Source organism: Microcaecilia unicolor, chromosome 7 (genome assembly GCF_901765095.1).
Source record: "Microcaecilia unicolor chromosome 7, aMicUni1.1, whole genome shotgun sequence".
NCBI classification, from domain to species: Eukaryota; Metazoa; Chordata; class Amphibia; order Gymnophiona; family Siphonopidae; genus Microcaecilia; species Microcaecilia unicolor.
In genome coordinates, this window is record NC_044037.1 from 173,560,352 (window position 1) to 173,582,410 (window position 22,059).

At 43.9% G+C, this 22,059-nt stretch overlaps 2 protein-coding genes across 3 annotated transcripts in view; both read right to left on the reverse strand.

The window, feature by feature from the left end:
* Nucleotides 1-216, reverse strand: part of LOC115474539 (uncharacterized protein KIAA2012 homolog) — a 42,632-nt gene extending 42,416 nt beyond the window's left edge. For both annotated transcript variants that reach the window (XM_030210040.1, XM_030210039.1), the window contains exon 1: nt 72-216. In XM_030210040.1, the coding sequence (XP_030065900.1) occupies nt 72-130 (59 nt within the window). In that variant the 5' untranslated portion in view covers nt 131-216. The remainder of the gene's footprint in view (nt 1-71) is intronic.
* LOC115475093 lies at nt 116-20,892 on the reverse strand. The gene is made up of 5 exons (XM_030210832.1): nt 20,695-20,892; nt 19,666-19,929; nt 4,774-4,906; nt 3,396-3,793; nt 116-265 (listed from the first exon to the last, which is right to left on the reverse strand). Exons 1-5 carry the CDS (start codon nt 20,890-20,892, stop codon nt 206-208), a joined length of 1,053 nt encoding a protein of 350 aa, XP_030066692.1. The 3' UTR covers nt 116-205.
* Nucleotides 20,893-22,059: the final 1,167 nt, after the last annotated feature.

The following is a 22,059-nucleotide window of genomic DNA, read 5'->3' on the forward strand; positions in this document are numbered from 1 at the left end:
ATCACACTTTTCATCTTGTGTCAGCTTTCTATCTAGTAGTTCTCCCCAAGATGCTTTGTCTTTCTACAGACCTGATCTCCTCTGCTCTTCTCCTTTGTTCCTCTTCAAATTCTTGTTTCATTTTCTCCATCCGTTCCAACTCCTGCTGCTTTTTGCTCTTCTCTCTCTCTCCTCTTCTTCTCCACTTCCATCCGTCGTTTCTCTGCTAATTCGGCAAGCATTTTGTCCCGTGATGATTTTGTTTGCTGTCTGGACGCAGGGAAAGCTGCATATGTTGAGGACAAGATTTGTACATAAATGAAACCTGATACATAACCAGTGTTGTGCGATACTGAGTTACCAGTAATTAGTAAACTATAATTAACTACTTCTTGCAGTAATCAATAAAGTAGTTAACTGTGTATTCACTATCCCAGTAACTGTTTATTTATTCATTCGATTTTATAGCCCATCTTACCGACTATGCACAGAGTGGGTTACATGGTTTTACATCCATAAAAAATATAATACATATAAACACAGTAAACACAAACATAAAATCAATTAAGCCAATCCACCAATTTAACAATTAAACAGTCCATCAAAACTACATGTGATTTTTTATAGCTTTACGGAAACATAAAAGATCATTAATAGATTTAACTGCAAGAAGGCAGCTTATTCTATAACCCAACCAATGAATAAGAAAAATCTCATGAATGAGCACATTCCAGATGGAAATATCTTGCAGAAGGCAAAAGAAAACATCACTCACATTGAGAGTGTAACTTCTGATTTGGTGTAAATATTGGTAGTTTTGGACAGATAGATTTTAACCATATCATGAAAAACCTTAAAAGCTAGTACCAAAATCTTGAACATACACCATTTACTAATAGGAAGTCAATATAATGATAGAAAAGAGGGTGAAACATGATCACACTGTCATGTGTTCAACCAGTATACTGAACTTTCGTTTTTCATTTTTAATACATGAATATATTCTATATATTCTAATTTGGATGTCAAAATACCATTTCTAGTACACGTCAGTGCTTTTCTCTTTTTTGATTTGGAGGTCTTTGCAAGTGTCTTGGCCGTAAACAGAAAAGCAAAAGTTACTAAAGGCCATTATTTTAGAAACATATCTGGATGTAGATCGCATACACATGCAAATACCAATTTCAGAAAGCTGTTATTTACACGTGGATATACACACCTTGTAGAGATTTCAACGGGGTGTGGTTTGGCCGTTTTGGGGATGACTTTGGTGAGACTAAAATCTACACATTCATTCTCCATTTACAAACAGGATGCATGTGTACGTTGAAAAATTCCCATGTCAGGATCTAAATTTTTTTTTTTTAATTTTATTTTTGTACCCCACACTTTCCCACTCATGGCAGGCTCAATGCGGGTGGCAATGGAGGGTTAAGTGACTTGCCCAGAGTCACAAGGAGCTGCCTGTGCTGGGAATCAAACTCAGTTCCCCAGGACCAAAGTCCACCACCCTAACCACTAGGCCACTCCTCCACTTCCTAAATCTGCTCAAAGGCACATATAGCATTAAAAAAGCACTCATTTACAACCATGGCTTTCCATGAGGGATTAAGGGAATCATTTTCCTTAATCCTATGAAATTCATGCCCACTTTCAAAAAGAAATCAAGTTAAAACTGTGGCCTCGTTACTTAATTGGCAGTATATTACACATGTTGATTTGTGAAATGGGGTATTTATATGTTGATGTGGTGGCATTTGGTATTTACACATGTATGTGATGAACATTGGATATATTTCTCTAAAATAATGGTCTCCGTGTGGAAGCTGCCAGGTCCATGCTATTCATTTTATCAATGTGTATCTTTGTAAAATGGCTGCTGCAATTGCAAGTGCCAACACATACAAGTCCAATCCTACAGATATTGTAGAAAAGGCTAAGTGTTGGCAAACTTTTTCTAAAATACCACAAAAACTGAGCAGGTCCCGATCTGAAAATCTCGATTCCAATTTCTACATTCCAAGTAAAATGAGGTTCCATACTTTTAGCTAAAACTGATGGTTCTCCCAGCCCTCTCAGTCTTCTGAACCTCACAATTTTGGTGTTCAGCTTTTACCTTATTGTCAACTTCTTTGATATTAAGGGCTCCTTTTACAAAGCTACACTAGTGATTCCAGAGCGGCAAATGTGACGAAGTCCATTCAATTCCTGTGGGCTTTCTCTAATTTGCTGCGCCAGAATCACTAGCGTGACTTTGTAAATGGAGCCCTAAATTGAAAGATGGTATACCAAATTTTACTAAATAATAAAAACAAATGTCCATTGCATATGGATCCTATGTTCTTTTCCTTGGGAGAATGCTCCTCTCTTTTGACTACAAATCACTGATGGCACACAGGTACAAATTAAAATACAACTATTATATTGTTAAGGCAAGTATCTTTTTAGAATAGTATGTAATGAATTTCAGAAATTATTTTATTCTAACTATAATGTCAACAGCCCATCCAAAGTAAGTATTTTTAGCCCTTTTTAGTGTGTTAAGTGAATTATTCATTGTTCCCTCTAAGCTGAGTGACAGTCCTCCACCTACAGTCCCACCAGTGGGTGGTGCTGTTTAGGTATCACATTTTCAATAGTGAGGGACAGGCAAGCTCTGTAGGATTCCAGGGAACCTGCATGTCCTTAGTGATTAAAAACACAATATTGAAACACCACCCTCCATTGGTAACAATGCAGTTGGAGGACTTCCCCTCAGCTTAGAGGGAACAGTATATGGACAGAGACTGAACTGGTTGACAAGCTTGTGAGGTTTAGGCATGAAAAGATAATAAAAGACAGGTCTCTAATCTGGGAAGGGTTTGGGTGAAGTGAGATACAAGTGCTGGCAACAGATGTAGTAGGACATCTATTTCACTAAGGGTCTTATTACTAAGCTGTGGTAAAAATAGGCCTTAGCATGTCCTTACGTGGGTCTTTCCCATGCACTAAGGTCATTTTTACCATGGCCAAAACCCATAAGTTTTCAATTAATAGCCAGTTAGCGCAGGAATGCCATCTCTCTGCCCCTGACACATCTCAGAATTCCAAAAAATTGTTTAGCATGCGGTTAGTGCATGCACATTCAAAAACTGTGTGATGCTGTAGTTTGTCTCACTATTAATTTTGGATGTTAAAATGGAGAAATGGTTACAGCAGAGAGCTATGAACCTGGAAACTCTAGTTCAACTTTCAATGCACCACTCTATGTATAACTTAAAGCAAGTCATTTAGCTTTAGTGTGCTCAGACTTCAACTGTAAAACCTCTGGGCAATGGAGCATGTGAATTGCTTTATACCACAGTGTGAGCCATAGCAGTGAAAATGTATCAATGTACTTTTACCCTATCTTAGAGAGGATGAATTTTGCTTTTTACCTGAGCGCTCTCGCTGCCAACATAGTTTTCAGATATGGTGCCAGGTGCGACAGTGACTGGAGGGGTTGAAGAAGGCTTCTCTTTGACAGGACCCTTGTTGGGTGTTTGAAGATCCTCAGTGGGAACCTGATCACTTTCAGGTTCAAGTTCAAAGTTCTCCTCAATGTGAGGTTCTTCACAAAGAGAGCAGGATGGAGTGGGACTTCTGTTAGAAGGGTTTAACATAGTTCTCTGTTCAGTCTCTTCAACAATTACCAAATTGTTTCCATCTACGTCATTATCTTCTTTATTACATTCCTCTGCTGACTCTTGAATTTTCTCTTGGCTTGAAACCCTTGTTGATTTCTTCTTGGAGTAAAAATTGCCTTTTTTTGCAGACTTCTTTTCTTTTGGCTTCCCTATGGAAACACAGGACCACATTAATCAAATAACTCACTAAATAAGATACCACTAACATTAGGAAAAATGTATTGGAACATATCCCAGGTACCGTAAAAGCAAACTTTCAGAGGATCTTGAGCAACTTCTTTAATTTCCATCTGCCTGGCAACCAATGCCTTCATCTGCAATCCTTGCTCAGGTCACTGATGCTTTTATTCCTCTACTATCCCATTCATGGCAAGACTGCCAATGCCTATGTACTCCACCCTCTCTGGGACCACTAACATTTCTTCTGTTCTTTCTTGGGTTGTTGATGTTGCCCCTTGGTGTCAACCATGCTTCCCTCTACTGGTGATCACATTTCTAGTTGTTCCTGGGGCATTTCTATATTCTGTGCTGCACAGGTGCTGGTGCAATTGACTGTGTGCTGTGTTAATGGTGACTGAAGGGAGGGAAAAGAGGGTAGTAGATGGGGGCTGTGAGGGTTCCAAAACAAAATAATGGGAAACTTTGGTAGGCTTGAGATACAATAGGAAAGACAGAGGGAACTGTATGGAGGAGATGAAGATACAGTAGAAGGAAAGCAAGTGAGCCGGGATGGTTTTATCACTAGTAGGAACCTGCCAATAATTTTGGATAAGTGTTATTTGGACGGTCCTGTGGACCATCACAGTATGTTGGCTTCCTTGGATGCTTGTTGTTCAAAAGGTGCTGAAAAGAATGGGCTGTGAATTTTGCATGACTGAGGATCTGGCATTGAGTCAAGACCTTAGACTTATCTGGAACATAACCTGAACAGCATAATCTGTACTGAAATTCCAGAAATTTTGAATGCTGCTTTTTCAGTATTTCCCAAACCCGTCCTGGCCAAACTATTCCTGAGAATCTAACTTGGTTCTTTTGCATGGCAGTGAACAGCACGGGTCAACTGAGGGTTTAATTTTTTAAGCATCAGTCAAGTATCTATCAATACAAATTTCTTCAACTATTTTCTTACCTACAACAAACACATCCTTGCCATGGCTGTTGTCACTGATCTTGTTTGGGGGTTTTGATGCTGGTTCCAGCTTTGCAGCCATCCATCTTTTCTCCAGTTCTCTTCTGCTTCTTCCTTTTGACTTGTCTGTCTTCTACAAGGTTGATATAAGAGCAATATTTTCAGTAGGAAAGAAGATTGATTTTCAACTATTTACTCATTTCTTGGCAGCCAAAACAATGTTCCTTAGCTTATATTGAGGACTGGAAATATCTGTAAAAATCTAGCTCTGATGAGAGGTGCTATAAATTCAACAGGCCAATTTTCACATGAAGTTATATGCTCACTGATAGCCGGTGAACGTATAACTCCATTGTCTGTAAATTTTCAACCAATACTGATAGTAGCTGGCTGAAAATACATCTAAGTGCTTTGCAGCTATTCATTTAGAAGATAATTCTATAAGTGAACACCCTGATGTGGTGTGGTGAGAAACTATTCTATAATGGCATCTGTGCACCTGTTATAGAGTACAAGCCTAACCCAGCTTCGGCACGCCTAACATTAGGAGTAATGCAGAAAATTCTTTTCATGGAGAAGGGGATTGATGCCTGGAATGTTCTCCTGAGGGAGGTGGTGGAGAAAAAAACTGTGGTGGAATTCAAAATGGCATGGGATGAACACAAAATGAATGGTATAAAAACAATACTTAAAGGGTTGCATATGTGCATGTCAAGTGATGCTTAGATGGCAACTCTGGCTGTATCAACTAAGGCTGGTGCTGCGGTATGAGTCCTGCATATAGGAATCCTATTTAGGTTGGGCTGTAGAGAGCTTAAACGGAAACTCCAGTAATTTGGAATGTGAGGATAGTGCCGCGCAGACTTTTATGGTCTGTGTCCTGCAAATGACAAAATGTATTCGGACGGGCTTTGACGGCAACTTCAGTAGTTGGAACATAAGGACAGAGACGGGCGGATTTCTACGGTCTATGTCCCAGAAACAACAAAGAAAGACTATGATCAAGTATATAATATCATGTTCATTGTTGATTTAATCTAGAATTGTGAATGAATGTGACTATTGGGCAGACTGTTCGGACCATTCAGGTCTTTATCTGCGATCACTTACTATGTTACCCACAGTTACATTAGCCACAGACTCAGGGCCATGCTAGGGTCTCCGGTGCCCCCCTGCAGTTGGCCCCGCTCCGCCCCCCCCCAAAATGATCGCTACACTACCCGCCCTCTTCTCCCCAGATCCTTTTCCTTTTTTTTTTGTTTAAATTTACATCTGTCCGGCGGCAGCGTAGCGTTAGTGAGAAGGAGGCGGCGCTCCCCCGCCCCGACGTGTCAGTCTTCCCTTCGCTCAGTGTCCTGCCTTCTTCTGACGTCATTTCTGATGTCAGAAGAAGGCGGAACTGAGTGAAGGGAAGACTGACACGTCGGGGCGGGGGAGTGCCGCCTCCTCACTAACGCTATGCTGCTGCCAGACAGAGGTAAATTTAAACAAAAAAAAAAGGAAAAGGATCTGGGGAGAAGAGGGCGAGGTAAGCCTGGTGTGGCGGGGCGCCCCCCAGAGGATGGGGCCCTCCTGCCATGCTTACCTCGCTTACCGGGTTGGCACGGCCCTGCACAGACTTGGTATAACTGCACGTCAATGTAGCAAGGGTATGCATAAATCAGAGCTCCACCCATGCGTACACCCCCTTGCATTTACACACTATGGACCAAATTCTATAAATAGCGCCAAAAAGTTAGCGCTGAAAAAATAACATACTAAGCGCTATTCTATAAATGATGCTGAAAGTTAGGTGCCGTTTATTGAATATGCTTAGCACCGGGATTGGCACCTAACTTTAGATGCAAGGATTTACACCAAATAAACCGTGGTGTAAATCCTCACATCTAAATTAGGTGTAGATTCCCCCTTATTCCATATTTGCATGCATAAATTGTAGGAATGCCTCATATCTGTCCATGAGCCTCCCACAGCCATGACCTTTTTGGAGCTATACATAAAATTTGTGTGTGGATCCCTGCGATTAAAAATGTGCACATAAATTTCAATTAATTCCAATTAGGGCCAATAATAGATTATTAGCACTCAATTATCGGTGCTAATTGGCTCATTAATCAATTAAATTGTGTACACAATTTTAAGCACCATTTATAGACTTTCAGGTTATGGCACTTAGGCACACCCTTACAGAATAGAGCTTAGGTGTCCTACAATTTACACATGTAAGTGTACACTTACCCATGAAAGTGCTGTTATTTTGTACTTTTATGCATACAAATGGCACCGTAAATTATAGGTAGAAGGGAGGAGGGCGAGAAAGTCCTTCCACAGCAGACAAACAAGTAAAGAGCAAGGTGGAGGGATGTTCCACGAATCGAACAGGAGTCAGATATCTTTCAAAAGATTTATTCTCCTAAAAAGTCATATGTATCACCTGGACCCAACACAATCTGTGTTTTGGCTGTATGCCTTCTTCAGGGGTCAGAGCTCAGACTATGTGATCATGGTGACTTGGAGAAAGCAACTCATTGAGGACAAAAATGTACGGCATAATCCTTAAGAACGATGAATAATGTGTAGTGTTAACGTATTCTTCATTTCATTTCAGAATACTGCATATCATTTGTTTATATGAAGCTTAAACTTGCTATCTGTACTGAAAACCTCTCTCCTTCCAGGAACTTTGAATACTGCCTTGTCAATATCTCCCAAATCCATCCTGGCCAGAAAGGCAGAAACTTTTAAAAAAATGTATTTATAGGTTTAATGATTTACATTCAAAGAACAAACTTATAAATGTACAGCAAAATCAACAATATAATATACATAGAAATTAAATCTTGTCTGGTTTTAAACCAACAAGGAAAAAATACCCTAAACTTTGTCCACAATTCCTGAACCAAGATACAAGAAAATAACTAAGGAAAATACTTTATAATGAATCAAGATCAATTATTAGAGCAGGAAAAAGCCAAACAGTCGCTGCCAGTCTAAACAGCATATAATTAACAAGTGGGTACATTCACGGAAACATTTTTTTGGGTCAAAGAAAACATAATTAATTGCATTTAGAGACAACAAACATTTACAGGCAAATTTTCATACAAAAGAACCTACCAAAGAGAGAACTTGGTTTTAATACCAAGAATGCGTGTCTTCTTTTCTGTGTGTCTCTAGCTAAATCAAGAAAAATTTGTACTTTAGTCCCCCAAAAAGATGCATTCGTATAACGTAAATATAGCCAAAATATATTGTTTCTATCTGGTTCCAGATCAAAAATCACTAGAAGAGTGGTTCATTCGATTATAACCTCCAAAGAGCTCTCCAAAAATTCAGTGAAATTTAACTCAGGTTGAGGATTCACAGAGGAGCTTCTCAAAGTCCCAGATAGGTATTGGGCTCTAACTATGGGTGGAAAACCCTCAGTCAGAATTCCCAATATCTCATGAAAATATTTCTTTAGCATATCTAAAGCAGGTATTAATAGAGAGTTAGGAAAGTTTAAAAATCTCAAATTATTCCTCCTTACGTGATTAACAGGATAGTCTAGCTCTCTCCCTGGAAGTCACTAATGGAAGGCTGTGCAATTGTTTAACTTCAGCTTCCAGTGAACCAATTCTAGCAGACTGGAGGTCCAAGTCCTGAGATAGAATCTGATAAGATTGTTTTAAATCAGAAACGTCGCCCCTAATGCAGCTAGTAATTTGAAGGAGGGAAGAATTCAAACCTTGAATGGCATCCCACAAGGACTCCATGGTCACCACAGCAGGCTTCTTTAATCTTCCAGTTCCAGTGAAAGCAGCTCCAAACCTGCACCCCCTCAGGTGTTATAGCAAGTGGGGAAGAAGCAGTGACAGGCCCTCCTCTTGCAACTGGGGAGACAAACTCCACATTCGGTGTCTCACTACCCCGCATCTCAGCAGATGCTAAACTGCTTCCGGGTCTTGCAGGCACTGCACTCAAGGGAGGGCTAAGTGAAACTCCCTCAATTCTGCGATCCAGTGAAAATGCCATGGATCCAACTGAAGTGGCTGCCAGCTATTTCAGTGGTTGAACGCCAAATCGCTCTAAGGTTGCTTGGTGTGAGATAAGGTTACCTCCAGGGTTAGAGAACGGAATAAACCTGGTTTTCCCTTTCCTCATGCCTAGCACTGGTAAAGTCACCAGAGCATCAAACAAATCTCGAGAAATCAGGAGCTCAAAAATGATAGACTGCTCCAAGCACCATCTTGGTTCCAACTGCCGGCAGAAACTATTTCATATTGAAGTTGATGTAGTAAAGCTGCATGCAAAGTGGGTTGAGCCCCTGAGGCAGCAACCTTTTGGCCTCAACATGCTGGTCAACGTTGGGAGGACCTGGCTCAAAGATAATACAGAGAGCGGAACATAATTTTAAGATAAGCATGTTTAAGCTTCATATAAACAAATGATATGCAGAAGATGGCTTAGATTTCCAGCAGTTGATGTGGAGAGTGAGGTCTTGGCATATCCATGAGCCCTGGATGTGCAAGTACTGGAGATGTGTGCACCAGCTGTATGACAAAGTACCTGTGGAGAAGATGATCTGGTGCTGTGGTGGTTGGAAAGGAATTTCCTTGGTTAAGTTGGTGCACCCGTGCCACCATTGTAGGACTCTTTTTTTTTTTTTTTTTATTTAAATTTTCCAATATATCACCACATAAAGTGAATATGCAATCGGCATTATTTAACATTAGGAAACAAAAATGATAAGTATATATCTTTACAGCCCATTTGTCCACAAGTTAAAGAAATTTGATTCCAAGATTAAGGAAATTAAAAAAGAAAAAAGATACAAAAATTAATAATCAATAGATGCTTCCTCTGGTTCAGACCCCAGCCTGCTCTTTGTAGGACTCTTAATGCTCAGTGTGAAGGCAGCTTTCTTGGAGAAGGATGGCAGTGCTGGTCACAGTGAAACTTGATATTTAATTGTAGCAGCCTCATGTGCAAACTGGAAAGGATACAACATGGCCCAGCTATCACCGGATGTTGTGGACAGCTGGAGAAGCAAATGACATAATGCTGTGATCGTTATTAGTCTATCATCTGGGAGGTAAACTCTGGCTGTTTGAGTGTCCAAGTATGGTCCAATGAAATGGATGATCTAAGATGGCACCAGGGTGGACTTTGTTTCATTGATGAGGAGTCCTAGGCTCTGAAGAATATGGATGGTCACCCACAAGGTATTTGTAGTGAGTGGCATGAGTCAGTTATTTAGATATAGGAATATGAAGTGGCAACTCCTGTGGAGGTGTGTTGTGATGACTATTAGACACAGCATGAAAATCCTGAGTGAAAAGCTCATAACAGCCTGGTAGTACTTGATACTAGTAATGGTAATTTAGGAATGTGAAATCCAAGAATTGGTAATGAGGAGGGTAGATAGGAATGTGGGTATAGGCAATTGTTGCATCTGAGGACCAGTAAAATGTGGCTAGATTATTCATTTTTGAACCTTTTCCATTTTTATAAATGAATTGAGATCTTGAAAGTCCAGGATGGGCTGAAGGATCCCAACTTCTTGGGAGTACAGAAGAATCTGGAGTAGAAGTTTCTAGATTCTGCCTTATTGCCAGGTTGGAATTTGTTTGAGTGCACAGTTTTCCCGAAGAGACTTTAGTTCCATTGCTAAGAGAACAGTGTGTTGAAATGGACACAGTCCTCAGTCCTGTTGTAGGCAGGAGCCCAGTATAATTTTATTTTGTAGCTCAGTTGATTATCTTTAGCCCTCATTGGTCTGTGGTAATGGATAGCTAGATGTCTCTGAAGTACTGAAGCCTGCCCTTCACTGACGGGTAGTAAAAAATTGAGGGCATGCTCGAGGGTAGTGGAGTCTGAGGCAGATTGCTATTTGCACTCCTAAAGCCTCTGCTACTTTGGATAGGTCTGAGTAGGTTGGTACTGTGAAGGTGCTCTGGAGTATGACTGGCAGTACTTATGCTGATAGAGTTGCTGGAAGAATAGTTATTGCAATGCTTATAAAGGGATTGCTGAGCCCTGTGGTATTGTGAAGACTGGTTATCCAGTTAGGAGAACAGTTTGCACAAGGTGAAGCAGTGATTTTTAATCTGGAGCAGCATATCCTTTACTTTTTCAATAAAGAGGTGGTCTCCCAAGCTCAGCATACCCACTAGGCAGCCACAGAGATCTTTGCGACCATCAGATGATTGAAGCCATATAGTTCTTTGTGTGCTGATGGCTATTGCAGCTGTGCAAAATGCAATGTCAAAGGAATCATATGTGGATTGAATGAGGTAGAAATCACACAGTTAGGCATATTTTCAAAGCACTTTGGGAGGCTAAGTTCCATAGGTTTCTATGGAACTTTGGGAGGCTAAGTGCTTTGAAAATGAGCCTCTTTGTAAGCTGTGGTGCAGTTGGCTTAGCAGTTCTTGGGAATCTGTGGATGAAGACTTTAAGGACTAGATGGTCTGCTAGAGAAGGAAATGATGATAGTAAAGGATCTGTGGTTGATGGGATACTATTTTTAGGTTCAGCATTGCACCTTAGTAGACTTTTCTCCCTATCACATCCATGATTTTCTAATCCTTTCCTGGTGGGATTTTAGCCTGCATTTTGTAGAGTTTGGACCTCTAGAATGCTGCCTCCATGACTATGGATTGGTGAAGGAGCTGTGAGTGATCATGTCCAGAGTAGGATGGACCCTGTATTTGAGATCAAAGCTTCAGGAGGTTGCTTGGCTGGAGAGTGGAGTCTTCCAGATGTTCAGCTGTAAGTCTTGGAGAATCTGGTGGACCAGCATACTTCGGTGCACTAAGGAATTGGAGAATAGCCTGAAAGACCCATCTAGTATTGGATATCTCAGTGGAGCTGAGGGAGAGAGCCTTGGAAATCTTCTGCAGGAATTTAAGGTAGTAGTGATCCTTCATTTATTGGTCTATGACATGATCTTGTGAAGGTATTGGGCTCAGAAGGGGTTTTTGGAGACTGGATCTTGAGTGGTGCTTCCCAATTCATAGGAGCAGGGTAGGCTATGAAATGAACTGGCATCAGCTGAGACTTGTGATGATTGATTGTTGAATACACATGGTATCCATGGATCCTTGAGTGATGGTGGGGAAGTCTGCATTAGATAGGAGAACTCATGCTCAACTGTTGGGTCTTAGTGGTGGGTTTTGAGATTGAAAACTGAAGTCAGAGAAGCCAGATAATCAAGGAGAAGGCTCCCCTGAAAATGTGGTTGTATTCTATAGGAAGGCCATTCTGTGTTAGAGAAATCTCTCTAAATGCTGGAGCAGCATAGTCTCAGTGCTACGTTGTAGTGCTATGTTAGAAGAAAACAAAGAGAGGAACCAGAGGAGAAGAGAGGGGGGTAGTTAGAGATATTCAAATACCTCAAGGTACAAATAATGCACAAGAAGCATTTTTGCAGAGGACAGAAAGTGGCAAAAAGATTTTTGGATTAGCAGCTCAAAGGAGGTAGATTTAGGATTACTGAGACCGCGTCAGCACGGCTTTTGTGTGGGGAAATCTTGCCTGACCAATTTACTTCAATTCTTTGAAGGAGTAAACAAACATGTGGACAAAGGGAAACCGGTTGATATTGTGTATCTGGATTTTCAAAAGGTGTTTGACAAGGTACCTCATGAAAGGCTACAGAGGAAATTGGAGGGTCATGGGATAGGAGGAAATGTCCTTTTGTGGATTAAAAATGGTTGAAGGATAGGAAACAGAGAGTGGGGTTTAAATGGGCAGTATTCACAATGCAGAAGGATAGTTAGTGGGGTTCCTCAGGGGTCTGTGCTAGGACCGCTGCTTTTTAATATATTATAAATGATTTAGAGATGGGAGTAACTAGCGAGGGTAATTAAATTTGCTGATGACACAAAGTTATTCAAAGTTGTTAAATCGCAACAGGATTGTGAAAAATTACAGAAGGACCTTACGAGACTGGGAGACTGGGCGGCTAAATGGCAGATGACGTTTAATATGAGCAAGTGCAAGGTGATGCATGTGGGAAATAAGAACTCTAATTATAGCTACGTCATGCAAGGTTCCACATTAGGAGTTACGGACCAAGAAAGGGATCTGGGTGTCGTCGTCGATAATACACTGAAACCTTCTGCTCAGTGTGCTGCTGCGGCTAGGAAAGCGAATAGAATGTTGGGTATTATTAGGAAAGGTATGGAAACAGGTGTGAGGATGTTATAATGCCGTTGTATCACTCCATGGTGCGACCGCACCTTGAGTATTGTGTTCAATTCTGGTCACCACATCTCAAGAAAGATATAGTAGAATTGGAAAAGGTGCAGCGAAGGGTGACTAAAATGATAGCGGGGATGGGACGACTTCCCTATGAAGAAAGATTAAGGAGGCTAGGGCTATTCAGCTGGAGAAGAGACGGCTAAGGGGAGACATGATAGAGGTATATAAAATAATGAGTGGAGTGGAAAAAGTGGATGTGAAGCATCTGTTCACGCTTTCCAAAAATACTAGGACTAGGGGGCATGCGATGAAAACTACAGTGTAGTAAATTTAAAACAAATCGGAGGAAATTTTTCTTCACCCAACGTATAATTGAACTCTGGAATTCGTTTGCCGGAGAAAGTGGTGAAGGCGGTTAGCTTAGCAGAGTTTAAAAAAAGGGTTGGACGGTTTCCTAAAGGACAAGTCCATAAACCACTACTAAATGGACTTGGGAAAAATCCACAATTCCAGGAATAACATGTTGTAAAGTGGATCCTCTTTTCACAGCGGTTGCAGCTCTCCACAATCTGACCTCCTCCCGCTTGACCCGGCTTGGCCCCGCTACTTCCTTGGCTTTCGCTGAGCCAGAGCTGAAACGTCCATCGGCTCTTCCAGGGTGTTCTCCGGTTCAGTCAACTCCATAGGGCAAGGCTCACTCTCTGCCTCTCTCTCCTCAGGAGCCCAATCCATATTCTCTTCACCCCGCCCTTCTTCCAGCTGCTCACCCTTTCTTTCATTAAAGCTCTTTGATGACTCTTCTTTCTCCACCCCCCTGTTCTACCACCTCTTCCACCAGGTTGGAGAATCAGCCTTATTCCTTCCCCTGCGGCCCTCCTCTGGAGACTCCTGGGAATGCACATAGTTTCTCTTATCCCCGGTCTCCCTTGGGGCATGCTGGGAGTTGTAGTTCTTTCTTTCTAGTTTTTTCCTGGGGAATGCCTGCCTATAACGGGGGTATTCTGGCCTATCCGAGGGTTCCTTTGGGTCCTGTCCTACATACTCTTTACATACCCCCCCCCTTAAATTTCCACCCCCGCATTCTTTTTCCTCCTCCTCCTCCTCCACCCGGGACAGGGCATCAACATTTCCTAAACATCGCCCGGGACGATGCTCCACAGCATATTGGAAAGGCTGCAATGCTAAGTACCATCGCATTAGTCTCCCATTATTATTCTTCATTACATTCAACCATTTCAGGGGAGCATGGTCCGTTACCAACTTAAATTTTCTCCCTTCTAAATAGACACTACACTCCTGCACTGTCCATCGTATGGCTAAACACTCCTTTTCTATGGTGGAGTAATGTTCCTCATGAGGCAGGAGCTTCCGGCTTAAATAAAGCACCGGGTGTTCCTCCCCTTCATGCTCTTGGGACAGCACTGCGCCTAACCCCCCTCCCTGAAGCATCTGTTTGAAGGACAAAGGGCTTTTCAAAATCAACTGCCTTCAGCACAGGTTCCTGGCACAGGGCCCTCTGCATCTGTGCAAATGCCCTCAACTCCTCCCCTCCCCACCTCAAGTGGTCCGGATTCCTCCCTCTCAGCATGTCAGTTAAGGGAGTGGCCATTGCGGAAAAATGAGGGATGAACCTGCGGTAATACCCTACCATCCCAGGAATCTACGCAGTTGTTTCTTGGTGTTTGGCCTGGGAAACTCTTGGATGCTTTTAACCTTATTCAATAAGGGCCGGACCTCTCCCCTTCCCACATTATACCCTAAATACTTCACCCTGTACTGCGCAAAATAACATTTTTTTGGGTTCAGGGTGAGACCTGCCTCCCTAAAAGCCTGCAGCACTGCCTCTACCTGGTTTAAATGGGTGTTCCAGTCTCCACTATGTATTACCACATCATCCATATATGCGGCGGCATATGCCTGATGTGGTCGGAGAACCCTGTCCAGCAACCTCTGGCAACTTGCAGCAGCTGAATTAAGGCCAAAGGGCAATCTTTTGAACTGGTACAGGCCTATGGGCGTACTAAAGGCGGTCTTAGCTTGTGCCCCTGACGTAAGGGGAATCTGCCAGTACCCTTTTGTCAAGTCCAGGGTGGTGAGATATTGTGCAGATCCTAGCCTGTCTACCAGCTCCTCAATATAGGGCATAGGATATGCATCTGCTTGCGAGATATTATTAAGCTGGCGGAAATCTATGCAGAATCTCCACTCCCCTTCGGGTTTTGGTACTAACACCAACTGGGCTTGACCAGGGGCTATTGACTCTTCGATCACCCCGAAGTCTAACATTTCCTGGACCTGTTTTATCACCTCCCTCCTTTTCATGGGGGACAGCCTATATGGCTTTTGCCGAACTCCTTTACCCCTTTCCGTTATGATGTCATGCTCCACTAGGTGCGTATTTCCCTGGCAGGCCGTCAACACATCATCAAACCCTTTCAGGAGCCTTCCTATCTCTTTCTTTTGGACTTGTGTCAACCGGGGATTAGGTTTTGAAAATATCTCTTATTTGCGGACCCAATTCCTCTCCCTCCTTTTTCCTCCCCCCTGGTCTGAAAGCCTACCCTTGCTACCCAGGGTTTCATCAGGTTAACATGGAAGGTTGGACCCGCCCCTTTTCATTCGCCACCTCATATGTAAGAGGCCCAAGTCTCCTCCTCACCACCCAGGGACCCTTCCACCTAGAGGCAAACTTATGAGGATCCTCCGAGATTAGGATAAGGACCCTATCTCCTATTACAAACTCCCTCTCCCGAGTACCCTTATCATAATATTCCTTTTGTTGATTTTGGCTCTGTTCTAGCCTATCCTGGGAATATTCCTGTAACTTATCTAATCTGGTCCTCAGATCCTGTAGGTATTCGACCACTGACTGATCGGAGGTGTCCGGGGGTACCCAGTGTTCCTGTAAATATCCAAAATGCCCCTGGGCCTCCGTCCAAACATCAATTCATAAGGCGCAACTCCTAATGAGTCTTGCACCTTCTCCCTGTAGGCATATAGCACGAAGGGTAACAGTTGGTCCCAACCCGTCCTATCCTCGCCTAACGCTTTTTTTAACATACCCTTTAAAGTTCTATTAAAACGTTCCACCATCCCATTAGTTTGAGGATGGTAGGCCGCTGTACGGATATGTTGTATCCCAAAAGCCTCCCACACTTGCCTTAAGGTACTTGACATAAAGTTGGACCCCCTGTCGGTCAAAACTTCTTGGGGGAATCCCACCTCACAAAAGATTTTTATCAGTTCCCTGGCAATGACCTTCGCTGATATGCTTCTCAAAGGAATGGCCCAGGGGTACCTAGTGGCCATATCCATAACCACTAAAACGTAGAGGAAGCCTCTCTGAGATTTTGTTACTGGGCCAATAATATCCATGGCTATTCTCCTCCCCGGTTGTTCCACTCTAGCAAGGGGTTTTAACGGTGCCTTAGGCGGTAGCCGGTCTGTCACCTTCTGACAGTTGGGGCAGGACTTGCAATACCTCTCCACCTCCCCATAAACTCCTGGCCAATAAAACCGGCCCAATATCTGAGTCAGGGTAGCTTGGGAGCCCTTATGCCCCCCCAAAGGGTGATCATGCGCGAGCCTTACTACTAGGGGACGAAAAGCTTGGGGGACTACTAGCTGTCTCCCCGCTTCAGAGTTCTCCCAATTGGGTACCCTGCGATATAGAATGTCCCCCTCTATCATGAACCCTGGGGCTTCCTGGCCCTCCCCCTGTCGGGCCGTTCCCAGGCATATTCTAAAGTAGGGTCCGTGGCCTGCTCCCTATGAAACTGGGGAAACTGCTCGCTCAATTCTTTCGGGGCCACTGGCAGATAACTTTCTTTTCTTGCCTGCTCCAAGGCCTCCCGTCTGCCCCTCTGTTCCTTTTTTTTCAAAGCTTTCCCCTTTCTCTCTTTTCCCGGCTCCCCTAAGACCTCCCCTTGAAAAGGAAAAATACCTCCTATCCCCTCTTCCTCAGCCTCAGGGTCTCGCCGAGCCTGAGAGCGGGTAGTGACCAACACACTTTTCCCACTAATACACTCGGTAAAGGGGGGCCAGTCCCTTCCTAAAATCATCTCCTGTGGCAGCCTGGGCAGAACGGCAATGGCTATCTCTATCTCTCCTGTGGGCCCCTTCACGTGAACCCTATGGAGGGTATAACGAGTACTGGCCCCATGTATACATTGAATAGCCACTGCTCCCTCATAGGTATCCTTATATCCTGTCCTCCTCTTTCTTATTTGTTCCCATAACCTCCTAGAGATCATGGACTGGTCTGCCCCGGAGTCTAACATGGCTACAATCGGTAAACCCTCAACCTCCACCTTAGCCGTATACCGAGGCCTAAACCCTTGGGCAACCTGCGAGGTCCATCCCTCTCGACCTGGGCAATCCCTCCTGAAGTGCCCCGCCTTCCCACACTTATAACAGAATTTTCCTTCATACGAGGGGGCCTTTTTCCCAGGGCCTGAGGGCCCTACGGGCTTTTTACCACCCCAGCCGTAATCGGGTTTCCCTCCCTGGGGATCGGGCTTAAAGAAGGAAATTTTGGAACCCCAGCCTCCCACAGGTCGGGGCTTACCCCCCTCCAGGTCGGGTTCTCCCCAATGTTGGGCTTCCAAATAACACTCCAACCCGGCTGTCACGGCCTCTACCGTCTTACAGCCCCTTTGGACCAATCCTGCCCTAATCTCCCTGGGAAGGCCCTGCAGGAACTGCTCCACTACTAATTCTTGAAGAATCTCTCCCGTGGTGTGGCGATCAGGTTCCAACCATTTTTTTTACCAAGTCCATCAGTTTAGTGGCCACCGATTTAGGGGTTTCCCCCTTCTCCCATTTAGTGGACCGAAACTTACGCCTATAAGCCTGGATACTCAGTCCATACCGGTCTTTAATGGCCTCTCTCAACCTCCCATAGTTGGCAGCATCCCCAGGAGCCAAGTCTCTAAAGGCTCTAGAGCCTCCCCAGATAATGAAGGCACTAACCGCATGGCCCACTGCTCTTGTGGCCATCCTGCGGCCACTGCCACCCTCTCGAAGGCGGTCAGGAAATCATCTACATTATCCTGCTCAGACAACTTTCCCCAAGTAAGTGAGTTCAGGGATAAAGGTCCTACCGCACCGCTTCCTCCTGGCCCCTGTCCAGTTGCTCCGGCTCCACCGCCCCTGGGAGCCTCGATCCCTCGCTGAAAAAAGTCCTGGAGCATATTCAGCACCGGTTGTTGCTGCTCTCGTGCCGCCGTCAAGGAGTCTTCCACCATCTTCCCCGTCAGTTCTTGCTGTTTCTGGAACTGCATCGTCATCCAAGCGAAGATCTCCTTGGGGTCCATCCTTGCTCCGGAACAGCGACTCCTGGTGGGGGGAAAAAACAGAGGACACCTCCAAGTGCGGTTTCACTACTTATGTTTCCCCTTTTACTAGGATCCCTTTATTTCCCCCAATCTAGGCCCCGCTTACCGGAACCCCAGACGGGTCTGCGCCTTTCTCAGCGTTGGCCCCTCCGTCGGGCTTTTCTGTCCTGCTGGTCTTGGCCTCCTCGAGCGACAGGTCCGCGAAGCGATCCCACTTCTGACACCAATTGTAAAGTGGATCCTCTTTTCACAGCGGTTGCAGCTCTCCACAACCTGACCTCCTCCCGCTTGACCCGGCTTGGCCCCGCTACTTCCTTGGCTTTCGCTGAGCCAGAGCTGAAACGTCCATCGGCTCTTCCAGGGTGTTCTCCGGTTCAGTCAACTCCATAGGGCAAGGTTCACTCTCTGCCTCTCTCTACTCAGGAGCCCAATCCATATTCTCTTCACCCCGCCCTTCTTCCAGCTGCTCACCCTTTCTTTCATTAAAGCTCTTTGATGGCTCTTCTTTCTCCACCCCCCTGTTCCACCACCTCTTCCACCAGGTTGGAGAATCAGCCTTATTCCTTCCCTGCGGCCCTCCTCTGGAGACTCCTGGGAATGCACATAGTTTCTCTTATCCCCGGTCTCCCTTGGGGCATGCTGGGAGTTGTAGTTCTTTCTTTCTAGTTTTTTCCTGGGGAATGCCTGCCTATAACGGGGGTATTCTGGCCTATCCGAGGGTTCCTTTGGGTCCTGTCCTACATACTCTTTACAATGTATAGAATGTTTTGTACGTTTGGGAAGCTTGCCAGGTGCCCTTGGCCTGGATTGGCCGCTGCCGTGGACAGGATGCTGGGCTCGATGGACCCTTGGTCTTTTCCCAGTATGGCATTACTTATGTACTTATGTAGGAGTAACATAGACAAGGCCTGTCAGGCGCATCCACTCTACCAAATTTAATTCTTATTGCAAAATACCATACACCTATTTGAGGGCACAAGTACTTATACTATGTGAGTGTGTGTAAAAGGAAGAGATCTAAGAATGTGTTTCACTGGAGGTAGGGGAGGGAAATATGGTACCAGAATTCAGTTGAGCTTGGGACAGGTATAGAAAGGATCCTTAGTTTTGAGACACTAAGTGGGATGTATGGTATTGCAACAGGAGAGGAAATTTGGCAGAATGGAAGGGCTTGACAGTCCTTATCTGTCATCATATTCTACAGTTCTGTGTTTGATGTTTTGCACTCTCATAGAAAGCACTCTATCACAACTGATTTTTAAGATGTGCAGTCAGTACGCATGAAACATTCACTTACTTGTGCATATTCTGGATAGAGGAAAGGATAGTAGGGGGAGCTCTAACTTCAGATCTCTCCTCTGACACTTACAATACTGTGGCTGGTGACCTGATTGCTGAGTTCTTTTAGCAGGGCTATCTTTTCCTCAGTCATTGGATGCATCAGCTCCTCTTCCTCACTCATTGGTTCCGTCTCCTTCTCTTCCTCAATAATTAGCTGCTTCTCCTCCTCTTCCCCCTTTTCTTCTGTCAATGGCTGCTTCTCAGCTTGGCTTTTCTGTACCCTGTTGCTCTTCTCCAGCACTAACTTATCACTGGCTGGTCCTGCAGTAGTGCTACTAGAGCAGTGCCCACGCTGTAAAGAAACAACCAAAGGTTGAGCAAAATCTCTGAGCTTTGATCACAGAAGCCATATTTCTTGCCTTGAAAACAATCAAAAGATTAATAATGGAGACCACAAACATTGATTTTTTTTCCTCCCTACCTTATTTCCATTTAAAGATGTGATGCCCTATGAGACTAATCGCTAATGTTGGGTTAGCCAGAGTCTTTCAAAGAAAACACAAGCAAAGCAGGCCTGGAGTTAAAGTAGGGCTGCATCTCGATACAAATTTCAATCATGATTAATCACACAATTAAAGTTTGCTTATCTATCTATCTATCTATCTATCTATCTATCTATCTATCTATCTATCTATCTATCTATCTATCTATCTATCTATCTATCTATCTATCTATCTATCTCCCGCTGCAGCTCCTTGTGACTCTGGGCAAATCACTTAAATCTCCATTGCCCCAGGTACAAAATAAGTACCTGTATATAATATGTAAACTGCTTTGATTGTAACTACAGAAAGGTGGTATATCAAATCACATCCCTTCCCCTTCCCTTCCCTAAAGGACTGATAATCTCCCTCCCTCCCATCCCCCAGATCCAACATATCTCCCTTTCTCTTCCTTCCCTCCCTTTCCTCTTCCCCCAGGTCCATTATCTCTTTCTTTCTCTCTCCCTCCCTCCTATTGTTCAGCACCTCACACTCCCTCCCTCCAACCTCGTGAGTAGCAACACAAACTTGGTGGTGAACAACACAAAGTTCTTCTCGTGGCTGCTGGAGCTTACTGCTTTGGCAATAGCTTCCACTGGTGACCCCCTCCAGTTCTGCTTGCAGAACTGCAGCTTACTCCACTCCCCCCACTCAGGGTTTGGCACCTGCTCCCTCTCAATTCCCTTCTGTCCCAAGTCTTCCTTCAAGGTGGTTCTGTTGGACCCTGACAATGGCTGCCTGTATTTTGGTCCAAAGCTTTCCCTGTGACCCATCCCGCCTATGCAAAAAACGGAAGTGATATCAGAGAATGCAGAACGGGTCAGAGAGTAAGCTTTGGAGCAGACCACTGGCAGTATATGTGCACCACTGCCACTGCTGGGGACTAACAGAAGACCATTTTAAGGTAGGCTGACGTCCGGGGGGTGATGTTGAATCCATGTTGGAGGGAAAGATGCTGGATCATGCTGAGGACAGGGATCGGGAGTGGAAGAGAGCAGAAAAGACATCTGGAGGAGACAGGAGATGCTGCAATGTGATTAAATTCTTTAAAGTACATTAATTTTTTAAATCACAATTTATGATTAATGCACTAATGGCATAGTTAACTGCGATTAATTTGCAGTCTTAATTTAAAGGCATCAGCAATATTAATTATTGTCTAGGGCACCACATTTTCAAGAAAAGAAATACCTGGGCTAATCAGGAGCCTGATTCCACTTGCTTTAAGAACATGATCTCTACGGAAAAACCTCCTGTTTCCACTTGTCTCTGGTTCTGCTTATGGACACCAATATCTTAAGCCCTAGACTCAGGGCCAAGCATGCCAATGTGTTAGATGTGTGTTTGGATAGCCAAAAATGTATTAGAAACTGTATTTGGTCCTGGAGAAAAATGGATTCTTTACGGGTTGTGATATCTTTTAGTGGGTCAATATAAGAACTGTCCAAAGATAATGCTGTACACAAGTTTCACATCTGAAGGAATGAATTATATGGTGTCAAAAGATCACATGTAACACAATCTTTTGATAATTTTCTTACTGATTCAATAAAGGTGAAAAGTATCCAAAATTCATTTGGCACTTATTACAGGCATAACAGATTGTGAATGTTTTTTTTGTCCTTATTTAAAGATTTTTATGAGCTCTTCTCATGGTTAAGAAATCAGTGTCAAAACTGAGGTGGGGAGCAAATGGTGCAGTTAACTAGCAATCATACTGCAAGGAATGAACATCAGCCCACTGCCCCCAACTCTAATGCGGGCAGTTTATGGAAACAAAAAGAGAAAACAAAAAGACTGCTGCCTCCCCAACAACTCATTTGAGCTGTTTCAGCTTTCATTGCTGGCCAGGAATTTAGAAGAATGGGGGATGGACAATGCACCCGCGCCCCTAGTATGCTGGCATAGAACTTGCCTATAAGCTCCTGAGGTCAGGACAC

Excerpts from the sequence above, each read along its gene's own strand:
- LOC115475093 (XM_030210832.1), bottom strand. The coding sequence starts at position 20,892 with ATGGGTCACAGGGAAAGCTTTGGACCAAAATACAGGCAGCCATTGTCA. Across the intron at positions 3,794-4,773 it reads CAAGGATGTGTTTGTTGTAG|GGAAGCCAAAAGAAAAGAAG; the intron begins GTAAGAAAATAG and ends GTGTTTCCATAG. Across the intron at positions 266-3,395 it reads TTGGCAGCGAGAGCGCTCAG|CTTTCCCTGCGTCCAGACAG; the intron begins GTAAAAAGCAAA and ends CAACATATGCAG.